The 15,201-nt window shown below is 48.0% G+C and overlaps 5 protein-coding genes across 5 annotated transcripts; 3 read left to right on the top strand and 2 right to left on the bottom strand.

The window, feature by feature from the left end:
• Positions 1-384: 384 nt before the first annotated feature.
• P174DRAFT_369637 (uncharacterized protein) lies at positions 385-1,083 on the top strand (the record flags this gene model as incomplete). The annotated part of the gene is made up of 1 exon (XM_024822292.1): positions 385-1,083. A coding segment is annotated over one exon (699 nt), but the record flags the coding sequence as incomplete, so codon positions are not given.
• Positions 1,084-2,232: 1,149 nt separating this feature from the next.
• On the bottom strand, positions 2,233-3,994 carry P174DRAFT_431621 (uncharacterized protein; the record flags this gene model as incomplete). The annotated part of the gene is made up of 3 exons (XM_024825706.1): positions 2,233-3,397; positions 3,485-3,506; positions 3,571-3,994. The coding sequence occupies 3 exons, from the start codon at positions 3,992-3,994 to the stop codon at positions 2,233-2,235; spliced, it is 1,611 nt and encodes a 536-aa protein (XP_024683317.1).
• A 2,559-nt stretch (positions 3,995-6,553) lies between these two features.
• Positions 6,554-7,287, top strand: P174DRAFT_193348 (uncharacterized protein). The gene has a single exon (XM_024821284.1). The coding sequence runs from the start codon at positions 6,686-6,688 to the stop codon at positions 7,070-7,072; it is 387 nt and encodes a 128-aa protein (XP_024683316.1). The 5' UTR covers positions 6,554-6,685; the 3' UTR covers positions 7,073-7,287.
• A 3,802-nt stretch (positions 7,288-11,089) lies between these two features.
• On the bottom strand, positions 11,090-13,356 carry P174DRAFT_442041 (GTP-binding protein RBG1). The gene is made up of 10 exons (XM_024827489.1): positions 13,149-13,356; positions 13,064-13,084; positions 12,959-13,001; positions 12,820-12,894; positions 12,729-12,765; positions 12,605-12,675; positions 12,211-12,548; positions 11,797-12,153; positions 11,616-11,736; positions 11,090-11,554 (listed from the first exon to the last, which is right to left on the bottom strand). The coding sequence occupies exons 1-10, from the start codon at positions 13,167-13,169 to the stop codon at positions 11,535-11,537; spliced, it is 1,104 nt and encodes a 367-aa protein (XP_024683315.1). The 5' UTR covers positions 13,170-13,356; the 3' UTR covers positions 11,090-11,534.
• A 306-nt stretch (positions 13,357-13,662) lies between these two features.
• Positions 13,663-15,060, top strand: P174DRAFT_192985 (putative cysteine dioxygenase Cdo1). The gene is made up of 6 exons (XM_024821283.1): positions 13,663-14,035; positions 14,181-14,252; positions 14,315-14,452; positions 14,517-14,574; positions 14,649-14,769; positions 14,824-15,060. The coding sequence occupies exons 1-5, from the start codon at positions 13,769-13,771 to the stop codon at positions 14,762-14,764; spliced, it is 651 nt and encodes a 216-aa protein (XP_024683314.1). The 5' UTR covers positions 13,663-13,768; the 3' UTR covers positions 14,765-14,769; positions 14,824-15,060.
• The last annotated feature ends 141 nt before the right edge of the window (positions 15,061-15,201 follow it).

Genomic DNA, 15,201 nt, shown 5'->3' with positions numbered 1-15,201 from the left:
TCCATTCTCCCATCAGATTTTCGTCATCTTCAGCATTGAGGCTGGCCTCAATAACTGGCCCAAGCTCCTCTGCTACCATTTGCCGGCCCTAGTCAAGGCGATCTATTAGCTCTCCACTCATGCAACCTTACAAATGGTTACTTTCGAGTTGATTGACATCCACTTGCTTTCCCTTTTCGAGGCACTCTGTCCGAAGGAAAGACCCGGATTGAATACGACCGCCTTTCCACAGTCTGGGGTTTTCCGCTGCTTTCTCGAGGCCCTCTTGCGCTTTTTTTCCGCCTACACAATCCGATCCCTGACTCCTCATGTTTCTTTTTCTCATTTGCATGTCTGATGAGTGCTAACCCCTGACCGAAAATTTTTTTTTCGGGCTATTCTCCATCCAGGTTACTTCACGAGACCATTCAGGACCATATTCTCACCCCCACCTTGTTGCCCAACTTGCTTCGCGCATCCAGGGCAGCCCTATTCCCATCAAATGCCCGTCCAAGCCAAGGAACAGATGTAAATCGATTGTCGGCTCCGGCTCCGCAGCCTCCGCAATTGTCCGTGCGGCCTCCTACGCCTACACAGCAAGGCCCTACTGGCGATACAACAACCCCTGGCAATGCTGACAGGACGACGCCGGCACCTCTTGCCTCTGCGCCAACGCCGTCCTTAGCTCAGAACCAGGGTCCCTCTGCGCCAGAAATTGCTGCCATCAAGCGAGAATGCGCGAGACGCATTCTGTCCCTGGGGCCTCGGCCAGTCGCACGGGTTTTCTTTGGTGTTCCAGATAATACCTCTGGCCCGACCGCTCTTAACGGCTCGACGGGAGATGACTCGCAGCAGCCGCCCTCCCGATCATCTTCGCCTTTACCCACTCCACCCAACGATACTGAAGAGACCCTCATCTTGCAAGCAATTGAGCGTGATATTTTGGACCTTTTCGCTGACGAGTATTGCAACAAGCATCTAATCTACTCCATCATTGAAACGGTTCTCGCGAAGCTTCTCCCCGAGCTATCGGACCACAGTATAGCGGAGCTCATGGAAGACAGGGGTATCGCCTTTAACACAGATCAAGTTCCAGAGGCATAGACCTTTTCATTTTTCCCTCCCCATACTCGACGGCCTGACTGTGCCAACATATCAATACCACTGTTGTACTGTAACGCTTTGCAGCCTAATTATACTAATCATATTAATGATACCATATTCTATACGACTCGAGGCTTAGCTTCTCTCAGCAGCCAGTCCATGCAAGCTAGTTGGAAAACGGCAGGACCTACGGAATAGAATGAGCCGATGGGCCGATGGGCCCATGTCCATATTAAAGAGGATAAGATATGGAACAACCAGCATTGTGGCGTTGCCAGCGGGGAAGCAGACGAGGCGTGGCAAGGTAAGGCACCAAGTCCACTGCTCACAATAGATAAAGTAAGGTACCGTACCTGTCATTTGACAGGGACAACCTAGGGGTATCAAAACCCACTGAAATTGCAAGAAATAAAATCAATAACGATAAGGATAGGTGGATAAAGTGACGTGGAGGCAGTAGACATGCAAGAGAAATGACAAACAATCCATGACCTGTGGGTGACCTTGCAAGGTTCCGTTCCTTGTTGCCCAAGTATTAGCCCTGTCCTGTACCAGCCGAAACCCATGAAACTGATAGAGTATGATGATATGAAGTAAGAAGAAGAAGGAACGGTGGGAATCAAATGCAAGCCCGCGTGAGCGATCCAGTTTAAGTGTGGATAATAATGGTAGGAAATGAGAAGCCACAAAAATGCAAGGCGAAAATGATAACCGAGAAATGATTACATCCAGATTTTACCAGCTCCAGCTCTGTAGGTAGCCGTCCAGTTCACCATATCCATGCTGTCGGTCGATAAATAGAGCATTCCCTGTGCTCTCCGCATATATTGTTGTAGAAGCCGAGGTTGCCCTCTCGTATAAGTGTATCATCCGTTAGCTTTTCTCACAGCTCGACAGCTGTCGAGCCCTTAATGAAACAAATCGTTTGAATATGACATAGGTAGTGCAAAATCTCAAAAACAAAACGGCCGCCCAGGAAAACAAAACGGGATTTAATTTGAAGATGGCGGAAGATCGGTCATGGCGGAGAAGGTAAAAATTCAAGAATAGGAAAATGAGATAGTGACAGCTGAAGTTGATTGCGAAATTTGACATGTAGCATGTCGCCAAGTGGGAGCGTCGTCGGCGTCTCCGTTTCGAAAACCCGGCTTAACCCAGGTTGTGAATGCTTCGTTTCTTGGTCAGTTGAGGAGCATCTTCAAGTTCATCAATGCGAGCCAGACCACCCGGGAGAGCAGTTTGCTGAGCCCTGGCGAGCTCGAGTCTCTCCATCAATTTCCCGATGGTTACGAATTCCTGTGCGCCGAGTCCCGTTGGCTGGTGCTCGAAATAGGACACCACAAGCTCAAGAGCTCTTCGTGCCTCATCCTGCGTTGGAGACCCCGGGGAACTAATCGGTGACACGGTTGTCGATTTGGAAAAAGAGGGCGGGTATATGGACTTTGCCTTGATCTCAGGATTGCTGCGATTGCGCTTGATGGTATTGGATGATGTATCGAGACCCGGGCCCTTCGTCGAGGTGTGCTCGTCCTCGAGAGGCGACTCAAGGGTCGTGATAGACAATGACTGCTGCAAAGCCGCTTTAGAGAGCAAATGATCGGAGGATTCTTCAGTAGACATCAAGGAAGGGTCGAGGGTGCCTGTCGGAAGCGTCTGGCTTCGCGGCCTATTCGACTGGCCGTCCGCGAGAGATCCGCGCGACTGACTGACAGGTGTGAATGGACTGTCCGATACTAATGTGGACGTGGGGCTAGTGACACTGGCAGAAAGCGAGCAAGTCGTATCGAGCGAGGTGGTGCTTTTCGCGTGTTTGTGCTGATACTCAGCAAGCTCATCGAGGTTCTTTGCAAGCTCCTTGCGCATGTGCTCTGGGCTCATGATGGGAGACAATGGCGACGGCGATGCAAACCCGGTGGGTGAGGTGGGAGAAAGCACAGCAGGGGACTGCACAGCAGAAGCTAGTGCAGAATCGATAGTCAAACGTGTAGGGCTCTCTGAATCGCTTTTCGCAAATGAGCTCTTCCGAGACTTCGCGCCCATCAGGTTGTTCTTCAGCTTGAACTTTTCCAACCAGCTTTGGGTAAGGACCTTTTCTTTGCCGTCTGGACTGCCACAAGTGCTTGCGAAGAACAGAGCCTTTTCTCTGATCATTTCATCGCTCAGTGGGTAACCCTGCTTTTGGTAGTTCCTCACCCAATTCGATAGAGCCTTTTCAATGTCGGGAACTCGTCCCTTGGCTCGCTTAATTGGTGACCGACTTCCTTCGTCTGGATTAAGATACTTCTCTTTCTGACGAAGCACCTTGGAAACAGTGCTTTGGGACGTAAAAGCGAGAGTTAGAATGGATGTTACCAACACCGTACAACAACAGGATCGAAATGAAAAGATTGGTATACTGTACCTCCTCTCTACTCCAAATAAGGCTGTTTATTGGTTTCGTCAGTCTTGCTCGATCATTGTTGCGCAACAAAGAAGCAGCAAGCTTACCTCCAATGTCAGTCTGTTTAGCCGTCTTGTGTTCTTCATGATAGAGACACATTCGCCGACGGTCCTCATCGGTCAGAGTCCTCCGAGGCGTGGAGCCACTGGTGGACGATTTGCGAGGCGGTTGAACCGGGGTGACTGGCGCTGTGGATGCCGGGATGGGAACCGGCGCCAGGCCTTGTTCTGGGAATTGTGGTTGAGTCGTGAGCATGCTGGGCCATGTATTTGAAGGCATCGTCAAAGGTAATGATGCATATGGAGGAGGTATCGAAACACCGTACGGAGTGTCCAGCGGCATTACCCCATATCCAAACCCTGAGTAATCCATTGGGGGCGAGTTCTGAGGAGACGGTTGGAAAGCCCCCATATCCATCCAGGGTGACTGTGCGAATTCATTCTCTTGCGTATGAGAGCTCTCCGTATCCATGGTCAGGAAGAGCTAGCGAGGGTGCGAGAACGTGGAGGAGAAGAGGAGGGTACACGGCTATGGGGAGGAGATTCGGCAGTACAGTCACAAGAGATACCAACCAGGAACAGGCCGGACTGGCCGCTAAAGTAGTCTGAAGAGAAAAGTATAAGAGGGGAAATGGGTCAATCGTCCGCAGAGAAAAAGCAAAGAGGGGGCAATCCACAGCCAAGAGGATGAAAGATCATGCATGCTCAATCCGAAGGCATTCAGAGAGGACCATATGCTGATTACGAAAGGTGAAGATCAGTGGTATGTAGCAGCGGCGTAAGGTAAATAGATAGGTAGTAGGTCCCGTTCTGGATAATAGGTAGTGAATGCTAGGAGCAACAAGCAAATCCCGTGAGGGTCAATTCTTTCAAGTACTTGTATCCCCGCAAGCCATACGAAGCTATTCAGGTAAAAAAAAGAAAAAAATATATATATATATAAAATAAAATTCTGTAAAAAACTGTTGATGACAATATGTATAGATGGGATATGTCTACAAGAAAAAGGTCATGCAGGCTTTTCCTTCTAGTACTCGTTTGTCCGAGTAGAAGAAGGCAAGCTAGATCAATGGAGGGGTGGTGCGCAGCTGCCGCAGCATGCGGGAGGGGAGAGGCATGGACGCGGAATTAAAAATTGGAGGGGAAAATATCAGAAAAACTAAATGCAAATAAGGGAAATAGAAAACGAATAAAATAATGGAAATAATAAAAATAATAATAAATATAAAAAAAAGAGGTTGGCTCGAAGCACAGGCACAGGGTTGATCAAACATCGTAATAATACCAAATAAGCAGATACTGCAGGTAACTACTTAGGTAAGGTGGTGGTATACGGTATACTCTGCTTACGAACAGAACAATGCTTGTTGCCCGTGGCCGAGGAGTAGTTAGGGATGTCTACCTACTGTGATGGACTGAGCATTGCCCCGTGCCTGCGAAGACCACCTTACCACTGCTGATACTGCTGTGCCTGTCCAATTCTATGTCCTGCCTTTACCTATCAGGTTTGACAGGCCTAGATGGAGAGAGCTGGTACCTACCTCCTAGTCCGTGGTAAGGTGAGGCAGAGTCGGATCGACTACATACTGAGCACTCCTAGGTAGAGTGAGCTACCTACCTATCAAAAAGGATATCATCTGGTCCTGCTTGATTTGGTGCACGACCGAAAAGATCTAGTCCAGGAGTAGACTCGAGTGATTCGACGGACTGTCGACGCATCGCCGAGGACAGAGAAAACGGAGATAGCGAACAGAAAGAAAGATGCGACGACTTGGTCGTTGATTGGTCCATCGGCAGGAGGCTAAGAAGGAAATAAATTATCAAAATGATCTTGCTGAATGGCAAATGGTGGGGGAATCAGCTTTTGATTGGTAACTGCTGAGATTGCTGGACAGGGATCTTGCTTGGGTCTGAACACAGCTAGGTAGGTAAAGATAACCTAGTACGGTCTCGTATGACGCTGTTACATGAAATAAAGATACTGTATCTTCCTAGTATTGATGACGGTGAGGACATGTTCGGGTTTTCCCTCTTTCTAAACGAAGTTAGACATAGTCGAGATCCCGGGAACATGTGTGATACCTAAAAGGTTCGTATAAGACTCTGGGTCTGATGGAAACCCACAGTCTCATGTCCTCCTTGTCTGCAGGGAACTTAGCATGGGTGTTGTTACACGGAAGCAAAGATCATGGAATGACAACAACTGGCCAGCTCAAGTACTTGCCTGGTTGGCTTAGGCTATGGAGTACTACTAGATACTACTACTAAGTCGTTTGGTTAAGTCTACCAGGCATCACGAGAAAGGTGGTTTGGTACCCGATCCAGAGTGGAGCGAAAGTTACCTTGAGCCAGTAGAGAACCATGTCAACATTGGGTTTCTGGGAGAACTCCGGACAAGAACGACAGGAGAAATAGTGAAAGTAAGAGAGAGGCAGGGGGCGTTGCTGTCTATTATTGTGCTCATATATCCTCATCATCCCATTCGACAAGCTCACCGGCTTCATCGAGGCCATATGATGGCGCTACGCCAGGGTGTTAGCGGATGATCATCTGTTCGAGTCGAGAAAGATCATCGTCGAACGAGAGTTAAGCCACTGCTTCTGGACTAGGTACCAAGTAGGTTCGGATGACTCGATAGCGATTGCCTCGAGATGCAAGCCACGACCAACTTGACAGACGGGGAACAGATCGATAAACCGCTGAACCTAATATCCGCATGACATACCTAAAACAAACAAGTAAATAGAGGTGAGTTTGATAGAACGAGGACTCTGGAGAATTCATCGTAAAGCTCTGGCTCAGGGGTTTTTGCAATCTCGTAAATGATGAGCTCGCTGGACCATTCAGCCAGATAAGGCCTTTGGGTTTGTCGACGTGTGAATCCACCCCATCCTTCATCTTGCGACGGTCAGTTGAGCAACTTTTAAACTATACTATGCGATATATGAAGATGGTCGATGATGGAGACAGAAAGATGGCGCCCGATTAACATACAGTAAAGTATGTGTCAAATTAAATCCTTGAAGGGGCAGATCGTGATCGTCCTGCGTTGACGGCCAGGGATGACAAATCTTCATTTTGCCCGTCTCATCGAATGAAGAAAGCGCGATTTGCGGTTTGACACCCTGAGTGATGATAAGTCAAACCATATTTTGCAAAAAGCATGTCATCCGTCTTGGACGGGGGACGCCTCATCAGAGAAGAGAGGGAAACGGAAAAAGAAAGTAGAAGTGCGCAATTTAGAGCCACAGATAAGTCTTGGAATAGCGAAAAAGAGGAAAACCTACAGTCCAAAATGCACAGTACTTTGTCACCAGGCGACACTCGAAGAGATACTTCGGTCGAATCAAAGGCTGTTTATCGATTTCAATTTATTCTCTATGCAAGACAAAACCAGTTTATAATTGCGCTTCGTCCTATCACAACGCGCATAAGGAGCAGGATGAGAAACGTCAAAAGGGCTGATTCCCTATTAGGTTTAGAGTCATTGGCAGTCCTGCTGATGAGTTGCGGATTTTTACTACTGTTCTCGGCCAAACTACCAGAGTGACAGAGGAGACTTTAGAGTCGCCAACTTGTAGTAAGGGAGTAGGAGCTAGGACCCCCATCCATGGTCCACAAGGCCCGCAGCGGACCAGCGGTCCACTCCGGCCCGGCACCCTAAGCAATGCAAATCGTGACCAAACTCTGTCTAAAGAAGTTAATGAACAGGTAATCGCGAAACTTAAATGGGGGAAAAAGGAAGGGGGCAATGACTTTGCTTACACATAAGTAGGTTCGTTTGTAAACACGTCTTTCTTGTCTAAAAAGAGAGTTGAGAAAGAGTACAATCCTGTACGAGTGCTAAGCCACTTCGCACTAGAATCACCTGCATGATTAGACTACCTAGATGCGGTAACTTGCAAGGAAAGCTGTGCCGCCTTACACAGCCCTATCAAGGCTTCAATGATCAACGTAGTGCACAATTACAGGTGGCTCTTTGGCTTACTACTGTAGGCAGATGGGTAGAAAAGGCAAAATGATATCTGTATTGCCAAAAAAAAAATAATAATAATAATAATAATAATAATAATAAAAATAAAAAATAAAAAAGGCTACCTACGGCGTACAGTACTTGAATAAAGCCATGTTCTTCTTGGGTAAAATCTATGCTCTGGTCTCGCCAATGCGCCCCACCTATCGGAATGACCACGAGGGATCGGGGTAGTTGACTCAGAGAGAATCTCGAGAGTTGACATAGAGGTGCCCATGTCACTTTCTCTTTGCGTGTAAAATGACACGTCTTAGTGTCCCTCTTGCAGGATAGCGGAGGATTGCAAGTTTGACCTCCTATCCTGCCATGGTCAAAGTCGTTCTTCAGGCCATTTGGTAAGACTGAAACGAGACAAATTAAAAGCGGCAGTGATTTCCGACCCAGATCGATTCATGATCTAATTTGGCGAAAAGAACGACGCCTTGTCGCTGCTATATTGGCCAAAAATTTGCAATCCAACAAATAAGAAATGCTAATTGCCCCTTGTAGCTAGCCAAGAGGAAACTCGAAATCGAAGCTATCGATGAATTGCAGGTCAAGATGGAGCATATGAGCGCCATCTAATTGTGCGCACTGTGCTCCTTCATAATCTGGACTAGATAGATTGATAACCTCTACGCTGCACTTGACTTGCTCTAGTGCTCCACAAATATGGAGCAGTAGGATGCATAGGATCGTGCAATCTCTCTTTGCCGAGTAAGAAGGAATGGCGTCTCTATTTGGCGACCCAGATAGAGGTCATAATTGGTCCCCGGCCGGTTTTACGCAGGCGGAATAGAAAGTGTGAGCAAGTACTAAGATAGTTTGTCTAGATTCCCTCCAACTGTAAGATTTACTGGGTTAATCTCGGGGTTTCTTTTCAGACTTTAGACTACCTACCTACAAACTTAAGTAGCTACACCATTCATCATTAGACTTTAGACTGAGGACCGGCCCTCGGACAACAAATCTGAGACAAGGTGCCATCGTGTTAGGCTTACCTACCCTAAAGTATCTAATTATTGACCAAGTCATCAGCATCTGCCAGGTACGCATACAACTGCATCCAACTGCATCTGTCAGTATTTAATATCAGCACAATTATGTGTGGTCATATGTTTAATGTAGGTACCATCCAGTCTACTGCTCACCTGGCCTGTACACACGAAGGTGAAATTATAATACTTTCAAGTTGGCTTCATGATTAGATAGGTCTTGCTGACGACGATTGGTACAGTTACATACATACCATCCTTCCATTACCATACTGACCACTCGGTAAGGTAAGGTACTCCCCGCCGTATTTATAATCTGCATAAACGCACCGCACGATGATAATAATCAAAGGACATACCTGCCAACGGGAAAAGTCCGAGTCCGGCTCATCTTCGCGAGCTTAAGACAATGATGACATCAGCAAGAAATCCGCTTGAACTTAAAAAGAGATCAGAGCCTATATAGTCTAGTCTACCCCGTTTTGGTTAGTACTATGATGGTGGAGATACCCCAAATTCCTATGGTAGTTGTCTCACTTTGCGAAATGAGCTCATAACATTCACTCCATCTTTCATACCTGCGAAGACTTTCAGAGTTGCAAATCGCAGAATGTCTGGAAGGGCCCCATAATAACATCCTCTCTTCCAAACTTCCTTTTGAGGTAAAAGAAACTTCAACCTCAATGTAACACAGCCGTCGTGTGGCTGCATCGAAGGATCCCGCTATGCCGACCCCAAAAAGGAGTCAGTACTCCGTATTATGGACAATAGTGTAAGACAAGATCCGAGAAAAGGATTATAAAAACGACCAAATATCTGGCCAGGTACTATTGTGAACAGAGAGGAGGAAATGCAGACCTCCACACTGATGAAAACCTGCATCTGTTGGTGCGATTGCAGTCACCTGATGGGAAGGGTTTGCTGCGTTGCATTGACTTGCGCCGTCGCCCTCGTTCTTCTCCATTGTTACCGAGACGGAGTATGGAGTAGTACTCCGTAGCGGCGTAGATACGCCATAAGAAGAACCCCTCCTCGGCGACGGCGAGACATTTGACTTAACCGGATCGAGCTGTGTAACGAACGCTTTGCTTCCATCTCAGAATGTGTCGACAACAATAGCTATTGTTCGATCAATGTCTTATGTTTTGCTCTGACTGAATCCATGGATCTGATTCCATGTCTCATCTACCGCGCATCTTACAGTCAACTCCGATATCGAAGTCCCGATGCACGAATGACGATTCGATTAGCTCTTTTCCGCCAGTCCCACAGTAAAGATCCCGCGCATAACCCTTAGGAAGCTATTCCCTGTCACAAAGTTCATCCGCAACTGCAGCTAAAAGGCTAGAAAGCATGGGTAAGGCTTCGGTTCTGCGCAGACCGCTTCTTATTCCTACTGTTATCGGAGTCATACTGCGCATACAAACCTTGGAAGCCGTCTCTGGTGGTACGATCCAGGACATATGATCGAAGCCCATTAAGCGCTCCTGTGGGTAGCTTCATCGCAATGAGGCGACATTACCCCACATCCGGACGCTTTATCATCTAGACCACTCATCTGATCCACCAATGAGAATATTTCTATGGTCTAATTTCCTGGTCGTTCCGTGACTAGGATCGCCCCCGTAAACCTTCAGGAGTCAGGACACAAGAAATCGGTGCCTGACATTCATGGCGTCATATGACGGCCTAATTGCCTGGCTGCCTGAGGGTCGAGGTCCAGGCTGAGGTTCAGGTTTGAGGCCTAAGGCGCAAGTAGGGCACGAATGTAGGGCATGGGCTTCCTTACACTGAGCAGGATCCTGTCTTGCTGCTGCACATATGCAACCTTGCCTGCAACCTTACCCTTGGCCGGATTCATCACGGCACACTCTTCGCAGAAATGAAGAGGTACTTTCTAACTTATCAGTGACAACGAAATCTGACAGTTTCTGCCTCCGTCAGAGGATATGCTTCCCCTTCGTCATGCTCGGTAAGTGGTCAAGTCGACAGTATTGCCTTTTCCCTGGGCATGTGCGTCCCCTTGCTAACGCAGGCACCGCTTGTACTCACGATCCTCGAACCAACCACGGAGCCTACCCGGCTAACACCTGACGATGTCAGCGTTGCAACCAGACCTCCTCGTCGGGCGAGCGATCACAAATACAACATAATTTGGTGTCTTTGATTAGCACAGCTCACGCAAGTTATTTCGTACCACAGCGTTCTGATAGGACGAGTTTCGTCAAATCCAGACCGGTGCCCGGTTCTTCAATTGTGGTGGGATAGTAATATGGCAAAAGTCCATGGAAGCCTTGACCCTCGCAGTCCTTCGCACTGACATCTGACATTGCAGTACTCGGCATGAGCCACAAGCGAGACCTATCTGGTGTTGCGGGCGATCTGCGCATATTGAGGTGGTCTTTCACGGCTGAACCGTTGACGCCTCTGCGCGGAGATTGGGTTCAGATGAGGACGCAAGGAACGATGCGCAGGTGACTCGCCGTCGAGTGATTCATCTTACTTCCGGGCTGGGACTGGACAGATCTTACAGCAAATGCATGCATGCCAACTTTGAAGGGAAGGAGAAAAAAATTCGGCAGGCTACTACATAGTAGGTATAGAGTACATGCTGCTGAATCAAAAATAAGATCCCGACTTCGAAACTTTTTGATTTCAGACGCCCATCATAACCTCTTGTCGACCTCAACCTTGAACACTAGAGGGTAGCATTGCGACCATTCTAGCCCATGAATCAGTAGATCATCTCCAACGAGTAAATTGTCCGAAATTAAGTCGCAGCCGGCAAGCATGCTGCCCGTGCGCGGATCGTCTAGTCCGGCCCCGTCACACGCCCGTGGCGTCTCGCGGAGCTATGTCACACGAAGGGAGGCCCTTTTGTCCTTTCGCAAAAGGATCTTAGCGCAGCATCACTGACACAGACCTTCGAAAGCTCTCGTGCACGATTCGCCACAGCCGTTCCTACTATGGGACGGACTCTCGGATTTCATGTCCATCAAGATTACTTAGCGCTTAATAATCGTGACTATGACAACTCGTCAGCTCTGGTGGCACGAAGCATAACGTAGAGCGCAGGGGTAGCATACCAATATCCTCATCCGCTAATTCATGCGAGAGACCGACTCGCTGCGGCTGGTGTTTGACGGAGCGGCCATAGACGATCGCAACCTTGAACTGTTCCTTGATCGACCGGTGAATGGAGTTACACTATACACACACATCAGTAATGGCTCCCAGTGTCTCGTGAAAGGTCTGATGAAAACATACAAAGTCCTCGACTGTGCACGCGTTTGATCTCAAGACAACAGGAGCTGAGTAATCAGGAGCCCTTCCCTTGGGCTTCGTGTAGACTCGTCTGAGGTTGAGCTTCTCCCACATTTGTTCCAGAAGTTCATCGATATTCCAGCCATGCTCGGAACTGATGGGGACGGCGTTGGGGATTCGGTAAAGAAGATCCAGCTCCTCGATTGAAATGGAATCGATCTTGTTCAGGGCGTAGATGACTGGGATATAACTTCGGCTCTTGGCTTCGAGAACGTCAATTAGATCGTCAATGGTGGCATCACATCTGATGGAAATATCTGCAGAAGATATCTTGTATTCATTCATGACAGCTTTGATTTCCTGTTCGATAATGGTCAACTTCGAATCTGGAAAGAGTCACATATCAGGGGCACATACGTCATGGTCAATATGTGTTAGGGGAACGGTGCTAGTGATGGCAAGACCACCCTTGTCCTTCTTCTTGAAAACAATGTTGGGTGGTTGTTTGTTGATTCTGATACCGAACCCTTCCAATTCGTTCTCGATGATCTTTTTGTCGAGCAGCGGCTTGTTGACGTCAAGGACGATAAAAATGAGATGGCAAGTCTTGGCCACTGCGATGACCTGACGACCACGGCCTTTACCATCTTTGGCACCCTGGATGATACCGGGGAGATCGAGAATCTGAATCTTCGCACCGTTGTACAGCACCTGGCCGGGAACGGTTGTCAAGGTTGTGAACTCGTATGCGGCGGCTGCGAATCCGAAGGTCAGTTTCTGTTCAGCCAAACGCGATCAATTCGAAATATACCCTCGGAATGTTGGCCAGTCAATTTGCTCATTAATGTACTCTTGCCGACGGAGGGGAAGCCGATGAAACCACTATTCCAAGTAAGCCTATTGTCGTACTCAAAGCTCGTTCAGTCGATACATACACACTGGCAACACCGGTACGAGCGACATCGAAACCAACTGAACCTCTTCGTTAGCCTCCCTAAAAGATATTCGCGACACCTCTCCACTTACCACCACCTCCACCGCCACCGCCGGATGGAGTCAACAGCTCTCGTTTCAGCTTTGCAAGCTTCGCTTTGAGTTGACCTTCACAACCAGTCAGTTACCCACTTCAAGATGCATGAGAAAGCCATCTATGTCCTGCGCATACCCAAGTGAAATGCCGTCGCCTTGTTCTTTTGAGTCCGAGCCATCTGAATATTCGGTTAGTTTCGAAGCACTTGCGACCATCCAACGCGGCGATTGCTATACGAACCTCGTCCTCAATTTGCTTGATCTGCAGTCATAAAGAAATTAGCATGATCAACTCCTTCAAAATAGGACATATGTGATAGCTATACCTTCTCCACGGTCGTCGACATTTTGACGGTTTGGTACGAGTACTACCTCGTACTAGGCGCAATCTATAAAACCGAAAAAAAGAGGGTTAAAGGATAAGAATGAAGAATCCAGTAAGGCTTCTCCTATGTCTCGCTCGCTGAAAAGCAGTCTATGCCCGAGACAAATCGTATGCACGTCAAGTCGTGAATGCGTTTCTGCGGAGAGATCAATCTTTAAAATTGTGGCCGCCACTTCATTTGCTGCTCAATCAAGGCGGTCTCACATGGCGGGGTTGTGGCCTCAGGCCAGCGTCAGGCATCACAGTGGCAACTTCCCGCTCTTTCCGCGGAATGTGCACACTTGTGTATCAAATGAAAATCACCCAAAGTGGTCGAAAATGGTCCTATGTTCCTTTACTATGGAATGATATGATCTGAGCATTTCGTTGCTGCAGTCGTCAAAATCTATAATTAACTATTGTTACTGACCTTAACATTATCCTAACTCCTTCATGCTGAACATCTCCCTGCTCCGAACTCGCTACGACTACTATTGATCCGACTTGTATACTTCTAGCTGGCGACGAATCACAACCCAGCTTCTACGTCTTACATCCATATTGCAGGGGATCCTGACAACAATGCCATATCTCGGCTCCACAACATCATTACCACCTTTGCAAAGCAAATGCCCTGATAATGCATTCAAGAATCTCGTCCTAGACCTCAGCGCAGCGTTGGGTCCGAGCTCGGGCCTGGATTCTGACGATGTCAATCTCCTCGACATCCAGCGCCTGATGGAGCAATATGTCTCCAACCCGCAGGAATGGCGCCCTTTTGCCCTGGGCGATAACAGCAGAGGATATACAAGGAACCTTATTGATCAGGGGAACGGTAAAAGTAATCTGGTAGGTCAGACGTCGATCCCCCGGTGCTATAAACTTCAGCGGCGCTGTGATGATATGGCCGTACCTGCATGTGGCCGAGACCCAAGCCCATATGTGCCGCGCGATACTGAGTCACGGGTCGCATGCTAATAATGTACTCCGGCAGCTAATATTGGTCTGGAGCCCTGGCAAAGGGAGCGCAATACATGATCATGCCAAGGCACATTGTGTCATGAAGGTATCATTCGCTACGAGCCTATATCCTCGTCGGGGCAAAATTGCTGAACTGACGACGCCCAGATCCTCAAAGGCTCTCTCCAAGAGACTCTATATACATGGCCTGATCAAGATAGACTCCAAAACGGGCAGACCTCCTCCCCGCAAATCATCAAGGAAACCACCTACACCGAAAACCAGGTGACCTACATGTCTGACAAGGTCTGTAAATTCCCGCCTACTTCACTCAGAGCTAATGATCATTCAAAACTGACAATTTGTCAAGCTGGGCCTCCATAAGATATCGAACCCAGACCCTCATAACCCCGCCGTCTCGTTACACCGTACGTATCTCCCCTTGAACTGATACATATGTCGGCTTCGCTGTGCGCTACGGCTAACCTTACCAACTTGACAGTCTATACCCCACCAAATGCTGCAACGTATGGGTTCTGCGTGTTCGACGAAAAGACTGGGAAAGCAAGCCGCGTGAAGCAATCCCATTTCTACTCTATCAGAGGAGAACGGTGCTAGTCCACGTCTGCGTTCCGGCTGCATCACTCACTGCTGCTGTTTTACTGACGTTGGGCTAGTTGCTCAGCACGTACAAGCTACCTTTGCATTTGTCTTTCCTGCCTGGAATGTGACTCGAGTGTGCTTCCCAAAATATCCCATATTAGCCTTACGTCTAGTTATACTGGCTAATGAATTTTGAGATGATTTGCATGAAGCAGAGACTTCTTTCTCCTCCCTTCTCATATTCCTGCTTAGAATTAAGCGCAGGATCACAAGAGTCCATAATAGACAACCTCAGGCGCAATTACATGAACAACTGGTTGAATGCTGCCAAAAGATATTCGCTCCTCATGCGTGACTCAATTAAATCCCGGGAAAGTAAATGCACATGCTTGAGACGTACTGTACAGTCATGGAATGATATGCGAAATGCAGGACACGGATGACCCTTAACG

Source organism: Aspergillus novofumigatus (genome assembly GCF_002847465.1).
Source record: "Aspergillus novofumigatus IBT 16806 chromosome Unknown P174scaffold_4, whole genome shotgun sequence".
In the NCBI taxonomy this organism is placed as follows: domain Eukaryota; kingdom Fungi; phylum Ascomycota; class Eurotiomycetes; order Eurotiales; family Aspergillaceae; genus Aspergillus; species Aspergillus novofumigatus.
The sequence above is the reverse complement of the archived record's forward strand: the minus strand, read 5'-3'. Positions and strand labels throughout refer to the sequence as shown.

What these genes read in the sequence shown, in the direction of transcription:
- P174DRAFT_193348 (XM_024821284.1), top strand. Translation starts at nt 6,686, where the DNA reads ATGTCATCCGTCTTGGACGGGGGACGCCTCATCAGAGAAGAGAGGGAA.
- P174DRAFT_442041 (XM_024827489.1), bottom strand. Translation starts at nt 13,169, where the DNA reads ATGTCGACGACCGTGGAGAAG. An exon ending in GGCGACGGCATTTCACTTGG is followed by an intron (nt 12,895 to 12,958) that starts GTATGCGCAGGA and finishes CTGGTTGTGAAG; the next exon opens with GTCAACTCAAAGCGAAGCTT. An exon ending in CGTACCGGTGTTGCCAGTGT is followed by an intron (nt 12,676 to 12,728) that starts GTATGTATCGAC and finishes TACTTGGAATAG; the next exon opens with TGGTTTCATCGGCTTCCCCT.
- P174DRAFT_192985 (XM_024821283.1), top strand. Translation starts at nt 13,769, where the DNA reads ATGCCATATCTCGGCTCCACAACATCATTACCACCTTTGCAAAGCAAA. An exon ending in GGAACGGTAAAAGTAATCTG is followed by an intron (nt 14,036 to 14,180) that starts GTAGGTCAGACG and finishes GTACTCCGGCAG; the next exon opens with CTAATATTGGTCTGGAGCCC. An exon ending in CCCCGCCGTCTCGTTACACC is followed by an intron (nt 14,575 to 14,648) that starts GTACGTATCTCC and finishes CCAACTTGACAG; the next exon opens with TCTATACCCCACCAAATGCT.